Source organism: Onychostruthus taczanowskii, unplaced genomic scaffold, assembly GCF_017590055.1.
Source record: "Onychostruthus taczanowskii isolate IOZ18803 unplaced genomic scaffold, ASM1759005v1 scaffold162, whole genome shotgun sequence".
NCBI lineage: Eukaryota > Metazoa > Chordata > Aves > Passeriformes > Passeridae > Onychostruthus > Onychostruthus taczanowskii.
In genome coordinates, this window is record NW_024498818.1 from 585,553 (window position 1) to 608,176 (window position 22,624).

The 22,624-nt window shown below is 46.9% G+C and overlaps 1 protein-coding gene across 1 annotated transcript in view; it reads right to left on the reverse strand.

Moving 5' to 3' along the window:
* Positions 1-843: 843 nt before the first annotated feature.
* The window catches only part of LOC121333294 (histone H1-like), an 86,264-nt gene continuing 64,483 nt past the window's right edge, over positions 844-22,624 (reverse strand). The window contains 2 exon segments of the mRNA XM_041399520.1: positions 844-1,363; positions 1,365-1,463. Coding sequence (XP_041255454.1) covers positions 844-1,363; positions 1,365-1,463 — 619 coding nt within the window.

The following is a 22,624-nucleotide window of genomic DNA, read 5'->3' on the forward strand; positions in this document are numbered from 1 at the left end:
CCTTTTTGGCTGTCACAATGGGGGGAGACGGAGAGACAGCACAACACTCGTGGTTCATACAGCAGAGACTTTGGTTTACACAGCTCTTACATACCCTGTCCAAAATACTCCACATTCAAACCTGGCTGGCTATGACTGGTTACCACCCGGCTCACTGACCAACAGCTGCCTGCTTGCCTTCTCCTCGGGGGTTGGCTCTCCATAGCCAAACCCTTCCTCCTTTTGTGGCGCATACAGTCCAGCTGTATGCTGTCACAGCTCCCCCTTTTCTGTTTCAAAATATAAAAGCCATGTTTATTGTCTCTCTGCGGGGCCCCTTTGCAGAAAGGACAACAAACATGGTACAAGGAGAATTAAATTCTTCACTAAACTGACAAACCTAATATTTCTAGCTATTGGTGAGTCCCATCAATTTTTTACTATTGTGTCCAGGAGCTGCCAAAGGTACAATGTTGCTGGGTGGCATGCTGTAGACTACTTACAACTTGAATGTTACAAACCAATTTAAAAACTACCAGAGGTAGCGTTTTAAACTGTCAGAGGGAGCATTTCCTTTTGTTTGCGATGTCCTTAAACTGTCTGACTCTTGAGGTCCAGGTGAAGTAACAGGCAAGTTGTCATTCCAAAGGTCTGGGACTTCCATCCAGCTGGTGCAGAGGTTTGTTACCATCGAATACCAGCATCTGTGGAAATACATGCATACCCTGTCCCGAGTGTCAAGGTCCTGTACCAGTACCTTCGGTTTAGGTAATTGGACATCACCAGAGGACTGTCATGGCAAAAAATTATTTAAGATGACAGGGTTTATTTAAATGAGTAGACTCTCAATTTTTCTCAGTCATCTTAATTCTTTTTTGGCACTGCTGTCTTTGCCTTGGCCGCTTTGGGTTTGGCTACCTTAGGCTTGGCTGCTTTGGGCTTCACAACTTTCACCTTAGCTGGGCTCTTCACTGCCTTTTTGGGGTGCCCTGCCTCTGTGGCTCTCTTGGGACTCTTGCCTGCTTTCTTGGCTGCTGTGGCTGCCGGCTTCTTCGCCTTGTTGGGGCTCTTCTTCACTGCCACTGCTTTCTTCGGCTTCTTGGCAGTGCTAGCAGGCTTCTTGGCCACCGGCTTCTTGGGCGTGGCAGCTGTCTTTTTCTTCGTTGCCCTTTCTTTTGTCTCACATGGCTTCTTGTTCAGCTTGAAAGATCCAGAGGTACCCATGCCCTTGGTCTGCACCAAGGCGCCATTGCTGACGAGGCTCTTGAGCCCCAGCTTGCTGTGGCTCTTCTTCTCCACACTGTAGCTGCCAGCAGCCAGCGTGGCGAGGGCGAGCCCCCTGCGCTGCTTGGAGGCGGACACGGCCTCGGTGACACTGGCCCCACGGGCCGCGGGCCTGGGAGCCGCTTGCCGCCTCCTTCAGCTCCTCGGTGGCGGCCCCGGCACGGGCAGCAGAGGCACAGGGTGCCGTGTCCAGCGCCGTGCTGCAGCCCAGGAGAACCACTCCGGCTGCCAGCCTGTGTTCCCACCGGGAACGGGCTCCCTGCAGCCAAACCCTCCTGCTCTTATGACACGTGCAGTCCAGCTGTGTGCTGTCATAGCCGGCCAAAAGGCCTCCCGGCCCTCCCTTCTGCCCGCAGTAAAACCCTGTCAGGAATTCCCTGGGAAGGCTGGTTTGGCCTTGGCCCTGCTGGGGCTGCTCTGTCCAAAGGACAGTGGGATGGGCACCTCCTTGGGAAAGGAGCAAGGCTTAATTCCATGTGCTGGAAGGGATGTGGTGTGACTGGGCAAATCAGCTAAACTCTACCTTTTTTCCCTCTCAAAAATGGGGAATGTGCCATGCCTTATCCAAGCTACATGAACACAAAAGCCTGCTCGGTTTTTTGTACACTTCTAATAAAAATAAATGCTACCTAAGCATCTACAGTATGAGTTTAGGGTATTTCCTCTTTGCTTTAGTTTTTTCTTATTTCTTTTTAGAAAGAACTCAAACTAATTTTGCTACACCCACCAACTCTTTTTTTTAACTCTTTTTTCTTCCCAGTAAAAGATTTTTCTTAAGGATTATAGACTAATTTTACTGTACACATATTGCACTGAAACAACCGGTAACTTTTTCTTGTGCCTACTCAGACAGCGGGCCCCTATAAATAGTATTTCACATGGCAGGCATATAATACCCATGTTCTGTGGTCTCTGCCAACAGTTTGAGGTATGGAAATGAGGTTAATATTAATCTAAAAAACATATTTTATTTGGAAACCCTTCTCTGCCTTTTCCCACATTGCTGTGGGAGAGGTGGGAAGCAGAGATGGACAGCAGCTTCATCCCTGGGAACAGATGGAAGGTGCAAAGCAGACATCTTCAAGAAGAGCTGACATTTTAAGCACTATCAAGTCTGCAGGGAGAGATAATATCGTTCCTGAGACATAATGATATACTTGGAAGAGCAGACAAGCTTTACAGCATGCAAGCTGAAAAAGCATTTTGAGCCTGAATGCTTATTTCTTTTTATCATTCTATCCCTATGTGCAATAAAGATGTTATCGCCTCCCTCAAATTTGTCTTGCTTGTATCCCAAGACCTTCATGTCCAAAATTATGTCAGATTTCACTTTCCAACTTGCTTTGCTATCCTTGTTATTGATGTCTGCATCTTCCCACCTTCAAGGCAATGGTGCATGTCCTGGCCATGTGACACAGGATAAAGAGAGTAAGGGTTTCTTTATTATTTGCTGTCCTCATTGCTTTCACTGATGAATGTTTATTTATCCATCAAGTCAGAATAAGCAGTCATTTGCTCTGGATCCTAATTTCAATTATGGATATCTTAAGTACTTGAGTAATAGTGCCATTGTTTGTTATTAGGTTTTAAGTAACAGACATGAGTAAATAATAAGACAATATAAACATAAATCTACTTAATTATCTGAGCCTTAAATTCCAGGCAATAATACCTAATCTAAAAAAAGAAAACCATGCGAATTACTAACATCAGAGAGACTTCAGAAATAATCTGTCTCTTATTAAATTTAAGTGGGTCAAATCCTGCAGCTCCTCGGCGCATGGGAGAGGTTTGTTCAAGGATTTCAATGGACTACACCATCATAAATGATGACAGAGGGGGTGATAAATGCAATGTGTTGTTCATTAGGACAGGCAAAGATGGGCTGGTAAATGATTGGTATAGATCTAATGATTCATTTGCAGAAGTACTGAGAAATATTCAAGCCCTAACTTAAGCTGTACATTGGGATGATACTGAGTTTGTGCAAAACTTGAGTCTTAGAGAGTTGAATCTTACATTATTTGCCTTCTACATAAGCAGAAGTAATAGTAATAAGGAATAAAAATGTATATCCTAATAGATTGATTGAAATTACAACCTCAGGGATTTTCTTCATCAAAAACTGGCAGGCAGGAAGACTTTAGTGCTGGCTGGGTGTTTTCCATTAACTTCTGAAGAGCTCGTCTTTGAGTGAAGCATTAATAGAGAGTAAAGTGGAAAACTGACAAAAGCCTTCAATGTTTCTTGGGTTTCAGCACTTTGAGTTGATCCTGTGGCACCTCTGGGCCCAGCCTGTTGTGCTGTGCAGATCAGATGAGCTTCCCTGGATCACCAGGACCCCAGGGCACCATCCTTCCTCCAGAGTTTTCTCCCTCCCTGTTTGAAATGGGAGGAATAACACTCCATTAAAACATTGCCTGTGCTTCTGCAGCAGCATAGGCAAAGAAGAGCTAACTTGGGAAGCAACCACATTTCCTGCTGTGTGTGAGCTCTTGGAGGGGTGATGGTGCAGCAGTGTGTTCTTGGTCCTTCCCAGGACAAAACTGGATTTAGTACTGGGAAGGAACAAAGGGCAGCCACAGCTGGGAGGGAGACAGGGCAGGATGAGAAGGAAGGAAGGAGCAGGGAAGGGACCAACGTCCCCAAGGAAAGGAGCCTTCAAGGCAAAGATGATAGTCAAGGTCAAGCTGTCAGAGACAACCACAACCTCTTATATAAAACTGATGGCAGCTGTTCCAGGGCTTGGAGCATGCCAGTGTTCCTCAATTTATTTTACATTCCCCTGGGGCAGTGATACGTGTGCTCTCTACCCCTCAGATGTGTGAAGGGAAATGAATTTCTGCTCCCTGCAGTGGGAATCTGGAGGGCTCTGACTGAGGCAGAGGAGGGGAATGGACCTCAGGAGACTTTTAGAGATAAGTTTGCTGTGAGGACAGGGGTGGGCTGAATGGGGGTCCCAGCACATATGGCTGAGAGGGAACTGGTTTGCAGTTGTCTCACTGCCGTGCTGAGATTCACATTTTTAGAGTCTTTCAGGAGAGGACTGCAAGCCTCAGAGCAGTGTTGGAGCTGCAGCTTTGCTGTTTCAATCTGCATGAGTTTCAGAAGCAGCCTTCTACCTAAGCAAGTATTTCAGTATTGAATTAATTAGCAGTTCTCTTACCACAGCACTTTCACAGGAACTCCATCCCACACCTGCACCTTCACCTTTTCTGGCTGCAGCCCCAGCCAGTTTCTCAGCCAGGCTCGGTGGTGCCAGCACTACTTGCCCTGAGCCCAAGTCCTTCCTGCTGTAATCCACTGCCTTTGCAGAGCTATCCCCACAATGACCTTGCTTAATGACCTCACTGCAGAGCCTGGTGCTCAGTCAGCCTCTGCAAAGCTGCTGGGGCTGCTCTGGCCCTGGGGACAGGCTGGGTCTGCAGTGGGCAGCTGGGGGTGCTCACAGGGTGCTCATGTGCTGTGCAGTGGGACAAGAAGGACAGTACAGCATGTCGTGAATAAAAAGTTATTTATTTTTTTTTAAGGTTGCAGAGTTAAAACAAGTTGGACCAGTTGCTGTTAAGGGTAGCTTCATTGTTAAGAGTTCTTCTTCAATTACCTGTTAATGGTTGGTGATTAGCCATTGTCCCCCTGATGCTTGCCAGAGAGTGACACCTGGACCCTGCAGTACCAGGAGAATGGGAGTGCCATCAGAACTAGTATGCAGATGAGAAATGCATTGCACCAAATTTTATAGTTTTCCAGCAAAACCCCTAAAAACAATGAGCCAACATAGAATTAGGGGACCTAGGTGATGCCTAAGGATCGGCACATAGTCCAGTGCCTGCGTGGATCCATTTTGCTTCTCACCCTAACCTAAGAGGATGTTGCCTAGAGAGAGGACCCGAGGTGTTGGACCGAAAAGGCGGAATCTCCTAATCTCTCATGAGGACAGAATCCCCAGCTCTGCCTGCAGACCAATGGACAAAGCTGCATCACCCTCCTCCTCCTCCGTGCCACTCCTGGGAGCAACGGCGGTGTGGGCACGACCCGTCGATTTCTCCCCACCTGAGCTGATTCTTTTTAATAGAGGCATTAAAAAGGAGAAAGATCTCCAGCCCACTTATTTCACAGCACCCATTTCCTCTGGCTCTGCAAATGTTTTCCAAGTTGAAATAGAGGAGAAGCTGATGACCACTGCCTCCAGTTATGAATTAATGTAACTGATGTAGCCTGGCTGCCAAAGAAGATGTGAGGACTCCTCAGGTGAGCAGCATGCTGAGCCTGTGCTGCTCTGTGAAACAGGATGCACAAGGGGGATCAAACACCTTCCCAACACACTGGGCAGTGCAGGTCACCAGTTTTCGCTAGAGTCACCAGGTTGAGCCCCTCTGCTCTGAACCCCAGCTGGGAGAGCTGGGAGTGCTCACCTGGAGAGGAGAAGGCTCCAGGGAGAGTTTGGAGCCCCTTTCAGGGCCTAAAGGGGCTCCAGGGGACTGGTGAGGGACAAGGGATGGAGGGGCAGGACAAGGTGGAATGGCCTCAACCTGAAGGAGAGTAGATTTAGATTAGATTTTAGGAAGAAATTTTTCCCTGTGGGAAGAGCTGCCCTGAGAGCAGGAGGCCCTGGCACAGGGTGCCCAGAGAAGCTGTGACTGCCCCTGAATCCTTGGAAGTATCCAAGGCCAGGTTGGACACTTGGAGCAGCCTGGGACAGTGGAAAGTGTCCCTGCCCATGGGGGTGGGACAGGATGGACTTTAAGTTCCTGCCAAGTAAACCATTCCAGGATTCTGTGATTTATTTAACTCTAGAGTTACTGGTAGCCTCTCATTTCCCTATGTTCCCTGCATTCCTACAGTTCTGCCCTCTGGCCTTTTATCCCTTCCCTGTGCAGGAGCAGGAGCAGGCAGGGAGCAAAGGGGCTGTGAGGCTCAGCCTGCAGCCAAGCCATCCTGCTCTTCTCAGATAACATTGTGCCAGGGGAAACAACATCTAAGAGTTACAGATAGGCCAGAATGACAACAGCATCGTTAAAGCCTTTGTCATTCATGATGAATCCTTGCAAGAATTGTTCCTCAGCTTCAGAGGATGAAGGTCTCTTTTTAAAGAGGAGCATCAGCTGATCGAAACCCAGATAAAATTCACAGCACTACGCTGCATTCATCAGCACAGAGTCACAAAGGTGCTGGGTACCACTGTCTCACACAGGGAAAAAAGTACAGCCAGCATCAGACCCCACAGCTTCAGGGTTTCTTTTGGAGCTAAACAAACTTCCAGCAATTTTCCAGGCAGGGATTCATTTCTATTGTGCTCTTGCTTTCCAGACACAGCACTGCTACTCCTGGGGCTGTCAGACTGGGGCTGGGCCGTGCATCCCTTTGGGAGCAGCAGGGTTACAGGGGGATCTCTTCTGTCTAACACTTGGTGCCCCTTGGGAAGTGTGATCCAAACAAGAAAACAACTTGCTGGAAGTCTTCCATCCAAACTGGTGTTCTAGAACTCATTTATTTGTGTGAGTGATCTAATGAAAGTCAAACAAAATCCAGAATAATATTTCTTCCACCAGAGGGACTTTTTTTAGCATCTTTGGGAACTGTGCAGTATGACAAGAGGTAGGAGAGAAAGGGAACATGCTGGACTGAGTAACGGCAATTGTGATGAGCGTATTTCAGCTACCTTAAATATACAACTTACTGTAAAAGAAATAAAGAGCAAATCTGAGGAACTATTATTTTTTTAAACATCCTCCAGAGTGATTATTTGTGATAGATGTGCTTGTTGTGTTCCACTTCCATAAAACATGTACGTAGGCAGGTTTCTGAGCATCACGTCCTCCACCTCCAGCACAGGAGTTTGTGCTGAGGGAGTGTTTTGGTTCGGGAAGGAAGGAGTAGGGTGTGGGTTATTTTTAGGGGTGTTGTTCCTTTTTTTTCTCAATAGGGAAGTGGAATGGTATTGAAGAAAATGGGATGTAAAAGAAAGGAAACTGGAATTGCATTGAAAGCAGGAGTACTCCCTTTCCCTTCCACAGCAGGAGGGAAACCAGCAGACCCCCTGTTACCTCAGCGCACTTACTCAGAGCACTAAGAGCTGTGCAAACTCCTTACATGGATGTGCTTATCCGAATTCCTTCATGCCTGAGAACGTGGTCAAGCATGGGACCAGGCTGCCAGGGCAGTGGGGGAGTCCCCATGCCTGGAAGTGTCCCTGTTCATGTGTGGATGTGGCACCTGGGGACACGGTTCAGTGCTGAGCAGGGTGGTGGTGCTGGGCTGATGTTTGGATTTGATGATCCTAAATGTCCTTTCTGACCTTGACAATTCTGTGATTCTCTATTTGTCTGGGAGATAATTCAGACAGGCTGTCCTAAAAAATTATTAAGTACAAGTAGAAAGAGACTTTTACTCTTCTGTCTCTACTAATTTGAGCAGCCAGCTTGAATTCTTTTATCTCTCTAATATTTTCCTCTGATTGCCTTCATATTCAAATTTAAATTAAACCAAAGATAACTGGCCAGAAGTTCTCACCTTTAGCCTGTGGATGCTTTTGCTATCAGTTCTGGTGTGTCATGGCATCAGCTCAGTGCTGCTGCCATGAAGGAGCTGCTGGTGGAAAGGTTGAATGGAGCTTTGCTGATACATGGCTCATAAATCTGAGGAAGTCAGAGTTCTGATTTACACTTTAATTAAAGTATGTATCATACATATATTAAAATTCAAATGCTTAACTAATATAAAGGTCAATGGAATGCAGAAGCTGCTCCCTTCCTACATTTTTAATTTCCACATTTTGGTTCACTCAGTCAAATGTGCACAGAGAGCGATCAGGAAACTTAATCCAACAGTTTATAAGGAAAGATACAGTGATGTGTCTTAATCTAAATTCAAATTACTTTCTTCTGGGGAAAAAGTCATAGCTGTCAAAACCATTGCTGTACTAACTGTAAATTTATCACTTTTGTTACATAATCTCTGGGGAAATTAGATTATAAAACCTGTTTCTGATTCTTAATGCTTATACACCAAACAATAAAAATTTGCCTTGATTCATAACCTGTTAGACTTCATTAAAAAATATGGAGCCTAGAGATTTATGAATAGCAGTGACATTGACGTAGCTTCATTTGCAAAGAAATTACATCCATAGCTCTGCATTAATCTGTAAATGCTTATGAATGAGAACTTATTTATAATTGTTGGGAAAAAATATTTGTAGGATTTACAAGTGAGATATGATTAATCTTGGGGAGTTTATAATTTCAATTATATACAATTAATACCAGTCATAATTTAAGACTTCTGGTTGATGAAAGGCTGTGTACATTGACTAATTATCCTACTTTTCAGTTAGACATAAAGAATATTGTGCTTTGAAGAGTTTAAGGACTGCAGGTTTTCATCATGTAATAGCAAGCAATGGCACAGATCTGTTTTATATGATACAGATAATTCTTTTCTGCTAATTAACTAAGCACAGAATTCAGCACTTGCAAGGGCAGACTGTCAATGTGAGGACTAAAAACTTTTGTAGTGAATGTGAAAACACAGTTTTATGGTTGTAGGTGTTAGTATCTACCTGGTCTCTCCTTCCTAGTCTGTACTAACACCAGTTTGCAGCATCAGACCTGGGGCACCTGCTTGGTCCTTTCCACTGCTGGGGGGCTTGTGGCACAGGGAAGCTGTGCTCAGCAGGGACAGTGACACCGTCCACCCACACCTCCCTGTGTTCCACATCTCAGGCAGTTTCTTGCCCAGATTAAATCAAGTTGGATGCTATGGCACCAAAGGTTTGTTTCCTGCAACAGGAATGACCAAGGGAGAGATTTTCTGTGCAAACCCCCTTTAATAATGAAATCTATGCTCCTGAGACTGTAAATGCCATAAGGATGCAGCTGCTGTCCTGGCTCTGTATTCCCTGGGAAACTGGGTTACATTTGCAAATAAATTTGCTTCTATTTGTGTTTTGTATCTACCAAAGCACCAGTCCCAAGGAAGACTCCTTAGTATCCATTCCAATGTCCTTGACCTTGTGTCTGCCTAAATCTTCACTCTGAAATGGGAGGAGGGATGTCTCCACAAGAATATTTTAACAATCACTGGGAAGACTGGACAATGATATGAGAGAACAGGGGTTTGTTTTGAATGTATGATGTAGAAATGGGAATAATTATAGTGTCTATGAATGCTTCCAGGCTGTTCTCTGGGCCCAGGAAGTCCTCAGTACAAGAATTACCAATCCAAGTTTTTGCAGCACGACAATGTCCCTCAGTTCTCTCAATGTCAAACCATTCAGTGCATTGCTAAAAATACTTTCCTTGTGCACAAAGCCAGCCTACATGACAGCCTGGCGTGCTTTGAAGAGGAAACCATCTGAGCTGCCTGCGCTGATTGACTGCTCCAAAAAAGCTTTCTGCAGAGAGCTGTGCAACTTTCTGAATGGATTAGCTGTGGCCAGGCTCACGGGCCCTCTCAGCTGTGGCCAGGCTCATAGCCCTTTCTGTGCATGGACAGACAGGCACTGCAGGTTTACTGCATTTTAACTTGGAAGTTTGGACACTGCAAATGGTGGCTCTTAATTTTGCTTTTGAAGTCTGTTATGCTCAAGAATGTAAAAAAGTTATGCTCATCTTGTCAGAGAACTAGAGCCCCTTATGTGTCTAGGGAACAATCAAAGCTGCTGGCACATGTTTGGGTGGGTCATTAGAACAAAAAACCAAAAAAACCTGGCAAATAAATTAATTGTTCAAATGCTGTTAGTCGACGTCAGTGTTTGTACAGTATTTGATCTGAGGCTGACAAAGGTCTGAATGAAGCAATGCTTGACTTTGGGGCGCTTCCATTTCCACTTGCAGAGAAGATCTTATGCTCTCTGGTGCAGCCATGGCATTTTGGAGCACTGAGAGCAGGGGATGATGACACTGGCTGAACACTTGGGACAGAGCTGGAGCACGGCTTAGGACAAAGGACAGGAAGTGGAGGAGAAAGTAGGGCTGAGGAGGATGAAGTGGGGAACCAAGAGGGGAAGGAAGCAAGTGGCGTTGCAGGTGATTGTAGTCTTAATTAGCTTTTTTCTGTAGCCACCTCCTACTGAGATGCTGTGGCAGCACTCTGAGGAGGCTAATGGAGTTTGGAAATATCCTGGATGGATGAGATCCTCCTGAAATTTGTGCTGAAGATTTTGCTGTTTCTGGAAAGGCAAATAAGCTTCTCAAAATGGCAAATGTTTGAATGGGCCTTAATTGGACCATAATGTAAATTCTTCTTTTTTTTTCTTTTTTTTTTTTCTTTTTTTTTTGAAGGTAGGCCAAAACTGGGATTGAGCAAGAGACATCAAAGTAAACTGGAGCTAAATGCAGCTGAGGGAAATGTGAAACTAATTTACAAAACCCCAAGTCACTTTATGATCTGAATAAGAGAGACCAGTGCTGGAATCTGTAACACAGTTCCTGCATGGCAAAGCCAAGAGCACTGAGAGGAATGGTTCAGCAAATCACTTGCATATGAGCCGGTCCAGGCAGCAAATGGTTCATCTGATAACTTGCTTCTTTAAATTGTGGAGCTGAGTTGGTCTTTGTGCTTTCATGCTTGCAGTCTCTATTTAGTGACACTTTCAAATGGCAGTTTGAAATGATTTTGCAATATTGTCTTCCTAAGGACAACTTCCTCTTCAGAGATTTGTGGTATTGTCATTATTCCTAATGATAATCCTTATTTTCTAGAACCTTGGATGGACCTGTTCCTATTGATTCAGTGTTGTGACTTGACATCTTGATGAAGTTTTCAGGTACCTTCCCACAGCCCATGGCCACAGGAGTGTCCCAGGAAATGTTGCTGGCATGAGGGTGCCCTAAGGCTAAAGGCAGAAGACAAAAGCAAGGGGACCCCACTTGTATCTTTTTTAAGATGCCACATCCATAGAAGTGTACAAGGCCAGGCTGTACAGGGCTTGGAGCCACCTGGGCTAGTGGAAGGTGTCCCTGCCCATGGCAGGGGTGGAACAGGAGGAGCTTTAAAGACCCTTCCAGCCCAAACCAGTCTGGGATTCTCTGATCACGGGCCTTTCTCAGGCCCTGATCACACAACTGCCATCAGGGTCAATCCTGAAACCAAAATACTTGGAGCTGTACACACACGGCAGTACAGAAATGTGAGAGCACCCTGTAATTGCCAAGCTGACCTCATAGAGATGTCCTTCATAGCATCCATACAGGTTCTTTGTTCAAGGCAGGGCTTTGGAATATTCCTAACTTGGCAGACACGTTCCAGGTGCTGCATTTCGATGGGTGCTGGTGGCTGTCCTGCCCTGGGCACTACTGCATCCTCCTGGGAACAACACCCAGCCATTGTCTTCAAAATCCCCAGCCAGGTTCTCAGCCAAGCAAAGAAGAGTCTTTGATAGCTGCGGTGCTGAACATGCTGAAACCCAGCTGTGTTACCAAAGAGTGTTATTTCTTCTTTGAAGATCCTTTCAGAAAAGCTGATGAATTAAAATGCTTTTCAGATCACAGAAGGAGCTGAATATCCATCTCGTGCCTCCCTCTCACAAAAGGAGCCGCAGTCATTACAGAGAAGCCAGCGCCTGTCTGCTCGTGATGGATGTGTGCAAGTGAGAAGTGAAAGTTTCTTTTATTCTCAACAGCCAAGTGCCACAGTTAGAGTTTCAACCTCTTAATCAATCAGTGTCAGCCAGTGTCACAGTCCCTCAGCACCTCAGTTAGCTCTGCATTTCCCATTACTCCCATTACTGCTCCTGCTGCTGCACGGGCTCTGCCTCACAATTCCTGCATCAGGAGTGGGGAAAACTCTCTGTGCTGGAATGGCCTGCTGGGCTTTGGGACACTCCAGTGTCTGCTGCCTTTTCAGCTGGCTGGAGAGGGCAGGGGAGAGAAAAAGAAGAGGAGAAGAGAAAAGAAGAGGAGAAGAGAAGAGAAGAGAAGAGAAGAGAAGAGAAGAGAAGAGAAGAGAAGAGAAGAGAAGAGAAGAGAAGAGAAGAGAAACTACAGCATTGTGGGTGAATGTCTCAGTGTGTTGCTCAGTCACTGGAATTACCCAGGGAGGCCAGGATGGGGATGAGTGGCGCAGCTGCAGCACCTCTCTGCTGCTGGAGCCCTGCTGCAGTGTCAGACAGGGCTCGGGTTGTCCTTCAGCAGAGCTAATCAGCTCGTGACCTTCAGCTCTATTGCAGTCTCTAATGTGAGAACTGCAGTTTAAATCAAGCCAAACAGATTGCTTTTGTCATTTAACTTCATGCTGCGGCCTCACTGCACTGCTCCCAACCCTACCCTCGCCTTCCTCATCTTGGACTGACTGCCCAAAGGAGTTAGGGAGAAGCACTGTTTTAAAAACATGCTGCTTCTAGGACAGGAAAGCAGCACAGGGCTCTTTTAAGGGCTTGCTCTTATGTGTGGTCTAGAATTTTTTCCTTTGAAGAATGTAAGTCTTAAAAAAACCACAGTTGCAGTGAGAAAAAACTAATGGTGGAAAAATAATTTCCTACTTGACAAAGCAGCATAGTTCTCTACTCTGAACAAAATCCTGAGGGAGGCTGTGAAAATCTGAGTCTGTTGCCTCCTAAACCAGTCCCTAGGAGAAGGTTAACCTGCAGTTTTTGTGAGCTCGGCTGGGAGTTGGAGGGTTTCCACTCTGAATGACCTTGTTTGGGTGCCACAGACACACGAGGCCCTGCCTTCCTCCCTTCAGCCCCCACCCCAGCGTTGTTGTGACGGTCAGAGAGGGGCTTAAGACGCTCTGAACAGATTTCTGCCCCTCCTGCAGACAGCGAGCGCAGGCTGTGCCTGCAGACCCCTCCGGCTGAGCAGCCGGGGCTGCGGTGTCCCTCACAGAGAGGTGTGAGGGCGGTGTCCGCACAGGCCCGGGAGGATGAGCTCCCAGTGCTGAGACCTGCTCCGCACGGACCGCTGCTGCTGCTGCCGCTGCTGCTGCTGCTGCTGCTGCTGCTGCTGCCGCTGCTGCTGCTGCTGCTGCTTTAAACGCTTCTCATTTCTGTTCCTCTCGGCTTGCCCGGGCTCCCAGCGCTGCCCGGGCTGCGGCTCTGCTCTGCCGCGGTCCGTGACCCCCCCCTAGCGCACAGCCCTGCTGCAGGCGGGCACTTCGCTGGGAGGCGTTTCAAAATTCCCACCTTGGGAATTCCATCCCAGACCCTCCCCACCCTCTCAGCCAGGAATTCCTAATTCCCAATCTCCCATCTGTCCCTGCCCTCTGGCAGTGGGAAGCCATTCCCTGTGTCCTGTCCCTTCATTCCTTGTCCCCAGTCCCTCTCCAGCTCTCCTGGAGCCCCTTCAGGCCCTGGCAGGGGCTCTGAGCTCTCCCTGGAGCATTCTCCTCTCCAGGTAAGCACCCCCAGCTCTCCCAGCCTGGCTCCAGAGCAGAGGGGTTCCAGCCCTGGGATAAGTCGAGTGACCTCCCCTGGATTTACCCCAAGAGGTCCATGTCTCCCTTGTGCTGTGGCCCAGAGCTGGATGCTGTCCTCCAGGTGGAGTGGGACACTCCAGAGGGCTCAGCTGATGCCTTGTGAAGGCTGCCCTAGAACAGAGACTGGACAGAGCTAAAGAATAAAGTAGGGATTTATTGAAAAGCCTCAATGGATCCACCTTGGGCAGCACGAGAGCCCAGCCAGGGCTGCACCCAAGATGAACAAAAATGGTCCTAAAATGAACCCAGGGTGAACCAAAATGGTCCCAAAATGCACAATCGTTCATGGGGTCTCTCCCTGGGATCATCTCTGCTCCATGTGCACATTGCAGTTCATTGTCCAATTCCAGCTTTAGCCCATGCAGTCCCATCCTGCTTGTTTTTCTCTCTCCAGCCCACGGGGTTTGTGCTCTTGGGCTGAGATTTGGATCATTTGTCCTTGGTGCCCAGCTGGAGAAGGAATTGTTTTGTCTCCCTGCTCTGTGCAGAGAGCTCACCATGCCCTAATGTGAACCCAGACCCACACACTAAAGCAGCACAGAATCTGAAAAATATAAAAGCTGAAATCGGGGGCATCACAGTGACCTCACAGAGGTTTGGACTGGGGTGCGTTAACTGCAGACACGCATTCCTGAACAAAAGAAAAGTCAAACTGGACATGTGTTGCAAAGAGCAAGGATGGGTTTAGATCCATGCCCCTCTGAGACATGAGGCACACTTATTTTTCTGCATAGATTAAGAGGAATTTATATTAAACTGGAGCCACATAAATAATCTCATTGCTGAAAGATGTTACTGAGGGGAGTTTGGTTTCCTTCACCCTGAGCAGTGCAGAGCACAGCTCAGCACTCCCAGCTCTTCCTGAGGCAGGTTAGCTGTGCCTTGGGATGCTGGCCAACCCATCTGATTAGCGAGTTACTTATTTATTCAACACTTATTTCTAAAAATCCCAGGCAGATTAAAATTTGGCAAATGCTAAGCTGCTAGAGTGAGTGATGCAGAGAATAATAAATAGAGCAAAATTAATCCAACTTCCTCTTGGAAACTTTGCAAATATGCATATTAAATCATGCTTGAATCACAATGAATATAAAAAGTAAATGTTCACACCAATACACAGTGCCCATTTACAACCCTGTTCGCTGTAAATCCAGAGTTTACAAGGCATGTAAATCCTACACAGTCCCACCTCCACAGTAAATCAAAAGGAGGAGGATTTGTGGTATGCCAGTAGCTACTTCATACTTCTCTGCAGGATATTTTGCTAAAAGGAATCCTCCAGGAGAATCTGCACAGGATGGAGACCGTGCCCAAGAGAAAAAAAATGAAGAAAACTTACTGAAGAATGGCCTCTTAGATTTCCATTTTAGTTTGTAAACTTCTTATTGGTACATTCTTATAACAGTCTGAAGGAGTTCTTGTTTTAAAAAAAATTAAGACCTCTGGACTGTGAGCCAGGATGTCAAGCTTCTACCTTATTTATTCTTTAGTGTTAAAAATAAATAAATACGCCTGCATCAGTGCTAAAAACCCCAGAACACAAATGCTGAGGTGGCTTGGATTAGCCTGGGAAAATGCCCCCAGTTTTTGCAGAATGTTCCTGCTGGCAAAGAATGAAAATGTTATATAAAAAAGGGCACGGTGGTTTGTCTTACAGAGATATGGGAGTGCCTTGTACCCTTTCAACAATGACAAACACCTCCAAGTTTCTTGTGATTTGATTTCTAACTTCTGCTCCCTTCCACTTGGTTTTACCCTTATCCTCAATGGCTCATCTGTGCAATTAATCCCTCCACCTGCTGTAATAGTTGTGGGTTGGTTTTATTTAGGGGGTGTATTTTGTTTTGAGGTTTTTTTGGGTGGGTGAAGATGGGCTGGGTTTTGTTTGGTTTTTTGGTTTTTTTTTTTTTTTGTGTGTGTGTATTTGGGTTTATTTTAGTTTTTGTTTGTTTTGTTTTGCGGATTTTTTTTTTTTTTGTGAGTGGAAACTTTTCTATTTGTTTTGTTGTGGGTTTCTTGTGGTTTATTTTCCGTTTTATTATGTTTTATTTTTTCTTCAGAAAAAAAAATATCTTAAATAATAAAGGAGGGAGGAAGGTAATGTACAGTTGAGTAAGGACCTGAATGGAATTGAAATACAGAGATGGAATTAAGGTAATTTCCCTCTCTCTAGGTGTTGCCTTTGTCTGTATTTCTTATATGTCTGAGGAGTGAAAGCAGGAGGGAACTGGTGTGGCCAGCATGTAAGAAGAATTAGGGGTTTCTTTTGCTAGAAATGCCTTTGGGTACCCACACTGGAGGTGCAATGAACGTTATGAAGGCTTCCAGCTCACGTTAAATTGAAGTCTGCACACCCAGTCAGGAGTTTGCTTCTAACCCAGCTCTGGTTTTGATTAAATACTGAGGAAAAGGGTGAGAAAAGGTGCTGTTTATAGCTGCACACGCTGATTTCAACGTTTTGTTTTCTCCCTGTAGAGACACTGCTCACCTGTCTTTCAGCTGCATGGAAAAACACCTGGTTTATTCTGCTGCTGGCATTCTCACCCAGCAGATTCACCTGCTGGCAGAGCTGGGTGGCAGGGAACCCCTGCCAGCTGCATATTGCAAATAAACATTATGGATTTTAACGAGCAGTTCCATAAATCAGCTGTCTGGAAGCAACATTGCTGCTGCCACCCATCGGTTCAGAGGAGAGTCCAACCCACAAATCTCCTCACCCTGCAAGGACCATTCCCTAGTACACACTTTGCCCTCATAACTAATTGATGATGTGAAAGGAGGTTCCTGTATGTTGGTGATAAATAGATCATCTGCCATATAAAGTAGCCTGGTTCAAGCTCAGAACCTGCTTGCAAAAGAATAAATAAGTTCATCAGCCACTTTCCAATATCAGATTTTCTAATCCCTAAGCCAGTCCTTGAACCTTTTGCTCTAATTGTTTTTATTCTCCCTGTGGTAGCATAAAGTAACCATCTTCTAGTCTTCCTTTCTGCCTTTAAATTACTTCACTTGAAAATTTTTTGGATAGCATCAGTTTCTTCCTCCTTATTTCTCAACAGGCTGCAGTCAGTTTTCATAAGTGCAAAATAAATCATCTGTAAAAACAATACTACCAAGTTTGTGATAGATCATGTCCAGAAGGAATAAAATAAACCCAACCCCTGCACTGGCAGTGCTGTTACTGATGGCAGAGTGATGTGTTTTGTCATCTGCCTGAGCTGTGGTGGTTCTGAAAAGGAATAACAGAATGGTGTGGATTGCAAGGGACCTCAAAGCCCATCCATGCCATGGCAGGGACACCTTCCACTGTCCCAGGCTGCTCCCAGCCCCAATGTCCAGCCTGGCACTGGGCACTGCCAGGGATCCAGGGGCAGCCACATCTGCTCTGGGCACCCTGTGCCAGGGCCTGCCCACCCTCACAGGGAACAAATCCTTCTAACTATTTAATCTGTACCTGCCATGTTTTATTTTAAAACCATTCCCCCTTGTTCTGACACTATGTGTCCCGAAAAATATGAGTCCTGCAGCCTGTGCCAAGAGCAGGAGGAGCTGGGTAGCAGGAGAGGAAGTCTGGGGGTCTCATTATGGGCACAATCTTTTGCATTTTCCTGCCTTTTCCAATGACTAGGAGCACCCAGCAGAGGAGCACGTGGCAGAGCTGTCTCCCTGTGCACTGGCTTACCATTGCCTCTTCAACCCTGCAGGTCTCTCCAGGTCTGTCACCCATGTGCTCACCACAAACAGCTGAGAGTTTATTCAGCTCACCCTTCTGAAGGCTTCAGGATCCTCTGGATTGGGGTGGGGGTGCCAGGTAAGCAGTGCAGCGGCAGCAATAACAGTCCAGGGACATCTGTTAACTCTCCAGGCCCTCGGCTCAGCTCACAGTTTTGCAAAATGGAGATTTCAGTTTTAAATATCCACCTTGCCCATAACTCTCAGAGGAGTTATGTGACTCTGGTAGCAAGAACATCAGGTGTGTTGATAAACGTGGCCTCCCCAGGGAGCAGTGATGGAGGCAGCTCTGTCAGTGCTCACTGGGCCGTTCTCACCCTCTGTCTGATGGAAACCTCCCCAGCCTCAGCCTGTGCTGGCTGCTGGTGACGAGTTCAGCCCCTTTCCCTCATGAGCTTTGTGCAGGGTGAGGTGCCAGCAGCCTGGGGAGGCTCAGGAACAGCTGGAAGGGACTGGGAGGGCTGTTCCACTTGAGTCAGCTCTCTTGCAGCATCCCCTCAGATCTCCTCCTCTGGGAAGAACCAAACTGCACTCTGAGTAACGACGGTGCAGCTTGTCCTACACCTTCTACAGTAATTTGGGTGACAATGAAATGCAGAATTTAGCTTTAGAACAGCTAGATCAGCTCTGGCAATTTCCCAGGGGAGCACTGGTGAGAACAGCAAATTCTCCCGTGGAACTTTCCCACTCCCAGCTCCTGGAGAGGTGTGAGCTGTGCCGAAGGCTGATGTGCAGGGACAGGTATCGAGCTCATTGAGCACCTTCCCTTGTGTGTTAGCTCGGGATTGACTCAGACCAGGCTTTCTGTGATCCACCTTTATTAGAAGCATCCTCTGAGCGTAGGGAGGTCAGGCTGCCTGCTGAGGGCTGTTGGAGGGTGTCTGCAGCAGGGGGTTAAAGCAGAGTGATGGCACTGCCCTTCAACTCAGTTAGGGGAGGATCCTGTCAGCTCTGAGCCCTCTAATTTCATTACTCAGCAAGATGCTGAAATTGATTTTGCTTCTCCAGCTGTTAGCAAGGGTAAAATTACATTTTTACTAGATTTCTGGCTTTCAGCAAATTAACTTGAAGCCAATCATGATTCTTTAGGGACTATAGGAAGGAGAACAATTAGCCAAGCCATAAAAATCTAACTTAAAAAAAGCTGCCAAATACAAGGCCAGCTCTCTCTTTAAAAGTTTTATATCAGCATAGTCGTACTTATGGATATTATTGGTGCAAACAAATATAGAAAAGGTCTTTGCTGCCTTTCTGCAGCATAAATTTTAATATATTTTCTCCAATTACTAGGAATATTTTGCTTTTAGTTCTTATTAGGTGAACATTGCTGTAACCACTCGCAAAATATCTTCCAGATGATGACTATATGACTTGGGTCATTTTACTGTCATAAGGTATATCAAGTGCCACCTTATCCTTGTTTACAACCTCAAAACATCCCAGGATTTGTCAGTATGTATTACTTTGCTTTCACTCCTTCGCCTGCCTCCTCTGCTTTGCAGTATCTATCTTTATTTTTGCCCTGAAACTACTTTCCTCCTTCTTTTTCCTTTGATTCTCCTTTGCTCTTCAGGGCATAGATGTGCCATTTATTCTTGGCATCTTTCTGTGAGCCTGTTTCAGCACATGTCCCCTTCCTTAGCTGTACTCTAGAAAAGAAGAAATCAAAAAGAATTTCATCAGCATTCCTGATGTAAAATACATCCATGGGGGAAACCTGCTTAACCCCATTTAAAAAAAATGGAATAAATGCTTTATGTGTGTAGCAGGAAAATTCCTGGGAAACAGGGAAATGGGGGTGCGGGGCAGGGAATTCCCGGGGAACGGGGAGATGGGGGCGCGGGGCAGGGAATTCCCGGGGAAGTACAGTGGGGCCGGCCGGGTGCGGCTTTTTTGCGTCAACAGCGGCACCTCGTGGCTGCTTGGGTTATTGCAGCTCCCGAAAATTCCCTAATTCCTGGGATTTCCCGGGAATTCCCGGATGGGCGCTGGACCCTCTGCCGCCCCACCGCCACCCTCTGCGTGTTTTTAAGGGGAAGGCACAGAGAATACCGGGTGTTTATCGGGTGTGGAGCGGGCAGTGCTGGGTCCCCTTCTCTGCATGTGTTCCCTGCAGTGCGGGGTCCTATGTCCCCTCGGTGTGGGGCAGGGTCCCCTCCTCAGCATGGGGTGTCCCCCTCAACGCGGGGTGTCCCCCTCAACGCGGGGTGTCCCCTGCAGTGGAGGGCACTGTGTGCCCCCTCAGCGTGGAGTGTTGGGTCCCCTCCTCAGTGGAAGGGACACATTCCCCCTCAGTGTGGGGTGTCGCCAGGGCTGCCACAACACCCTGCCTTAGGCTGAGGCGTTTGCTGCCTCTGGAGCGCTCCTCAATCTTAGCCATGTTGCAGTGCTTTAGTGTTAACTCTAGGCAGTGTAAATTCAGGATAAACGAGTCTGGCCATAGAGGTGGAATACTCAAAGGAGTACGGCCACATGGCCACATAGGTCTTGTCAGAACGGAGCTGTAATCTGGTATTTTCCATGCTGAGAGGCCACGTGTGTAATTGCTTCATCCTTTTCCTTGGGACAGACATGTGCCAAGTACACTGCTGACCCTAGCACATAAATTTTTCACTAACAAATGAAAATAGTGAGGGGGAAAAGGAGATATTTCTAAAGGAAACTTTCACTATAAACTTTAAAACCAAAATCCGCTGATTTGGGATAAGTGATATGTCCTGCTTCCTTCGAGCTGTCACCTCGTGTTACGCACAAGATGTGACCTGTGAGCAGGCACTCCAGGACAAGGCAGATTACATCTGGGCATGTCAGAGCTCCAGGAGTCACTCAGAGCCAGGCTAAGCCCCACACGCTGTGGATGTAGCCCAGCCCCTCAGCATTTGTGCAAGAGTTACTGGCCCAGCTCCATGCAAGTGAAAAAACCTGTATTCACAAGGAGACAGGTTCAGAGCTCTTCCAGGCTGCAAACAAAAACAGACTCCTGCTGGTGCTGGTTGTGTCCTTAGTGCTGTCTCAGGCTTGGGAGCATCAAACTGCCCTGGGAGAGGGGCTGGGCTCTGTTCTGCCTGCCCGTGCCCCCGGCACCAGCCCCTCTGCCAGGGCCTCCCTTCCCTCCTTATCTCACACAGCGGCGTTGTCCAGCCCGGGCTGGAGTGGGGCAATGATGACAACGCAAAGGCTCTTCAGCCCTTTTTGCTCTGGGTCTTAGGGGAAGTAAAACTGGACCTGCTTCAAACCCTTCTATTCCCAGTATGCCCAGCAAGGCAACAATTTCAGTTGTGTGGGCCAAGATAAAGAACCACTTCCAGTATTGTGGATTCCACCCAAAGAACACCCATTTCTTGCCCTTTTTGTAATCAGAGGGTTCAGCAACTCTGGCAAGAAGCCGTGAGGGGAAAAGCAGTAGCTCAGGTGGGTCAGTACCGGGCTGTTTCGTCTTGGACCGCCACAAGTGTCTTGCTATGTGGGTGAAAAACCAGAGGGAAGCTCTGGCTCACCTGCTCCCAGCAGCTTGCTCTTGCAGTTGGAAAATCTCACTTTGTGAAAATATTATTGTCTTCTTGTCTTTGAACACAGTGAAAGTTCCAGGACCTATTACATAAGGGAAATGATTACCTCAATGGAAAAATGCAAGCTGAGTACACAAGGAACAAAATTCTAGAGAAACATGGAACCAAAAATATATATATATATATATATATATGATATGTAGAAACCATAGATACCCCATCATATAGATACCATACATATCCTGTGGTATATGGAACCATCATTTAATTTGTGTGTACAGGAGAAAGGCAGAGCTTGGGGCCTGGAGAGCAAAGTGAATGGGTCTTTCCAGCTGTCTGTGAAAAAGGGAAGGTGAGGAATGTGCACCATCCAGGTCAGTTTGCTTTTGTCATGTTTCCCAAGGTGATGCTCAGTTAGAGAATTAAAGCCACTCATTTTTGGGGGGAATCAACCTGTTCCCAGTGGCTGTGCTCTCATCCAGAAAAGCTCAAGAAGTCTTAAGTAGTTTACAAAATCCATCATGCACTAAGAGCAGCAAACACAAGTCTTCATGCAGGTAAAAGATTCGGTGTCCAAGAGGTAAAATGAAAACAGGCTGTGAGAGTTTTCACAGCCTTTGTGTGAGGCTGAGAGATGAAAACAGAGTAGTCAATCATATAGCTTAAAACGACTTAAGAGCAGCCCAGAGCAGCAATGACAGTGGAGTTTGGGCTCCTATGGCAGTACTAAAGTGCTTCAGAGCCTTCCAGTTATTGACAGTTCAGCCCCACCTCCTCAAACCCTGCACCCAGCTGTGATAACTGTGTGTGCCCCACATGCAGAGCTGGTTAATGAGGAGTCAGGAGCTCCTGGAGGATGCTCCTGGGTGAGTGGATGCCTGGAGAGGAGAAGTCTTTTGGGTGACCTAATTGTGACCTCCCAGTGCCTGAAGGGAGCCTCCAAGAAAGAAGAGCAGAGACTTTTTCCAGGAGCCTGGAAGTAACAGGATGAGGTAGAACAGCTTCAAACTGACAGAAGGTAGGTTTAGGTTGGATAATAGGATGAAATTCCCCCCTGTGAGGATGGGCAGGCCCTGGCACAGGGTGCCCAGAACAGCTGGGCTGTCCCTGGATCCCTGGCAGTGACCAAGGCCAGGCTGGACACTGGGGACAGCTAGGGATCAGTGGAAGGTGTCACTTGGAGCAGCCTGGGACAGTGGAAGGTGTCCCTGCTATGGCAGGGGTGGCACTGGGATGTAAATTTCTGCCAAGGAATAAAGTGTTCATGAATCCAGGGAGCCAAATGAGCCTCTTCCATCTGTCCATCTGCACCAGCTGCACCCTAAATCTTTCTTTGAGGTTCCCCAAACCTTTCTTTGAAGTTCCCTGCCACTGAGATCCTCTCAGGCAGGCACGGCCCAAGCCCTTCAGACTGGATGTGTTTATTTGCTTAGGAATTATCTTAATTGCAGGCAGGCCCTTCTATCTTGGCTCCAGAGCCATTGTCTTCTGTCACCCTGCAGCTCTGGGGCTTCCTGGGGAGCCTTCTCTATTGCTGGGCCATCCTGAAGAGCCCGAGGGTACAAGACATGTAAACACTTGGGAAGCAAGTGGAAAATGCCATTGGGAAACAATGGAGCCAGCTGCTGCTGGGGAAGCTGGGTGTTGTTACTGGGCTATTGCCCAATCCTTCACTTAACCCTGAACCATTTCCAGGCTCCAGA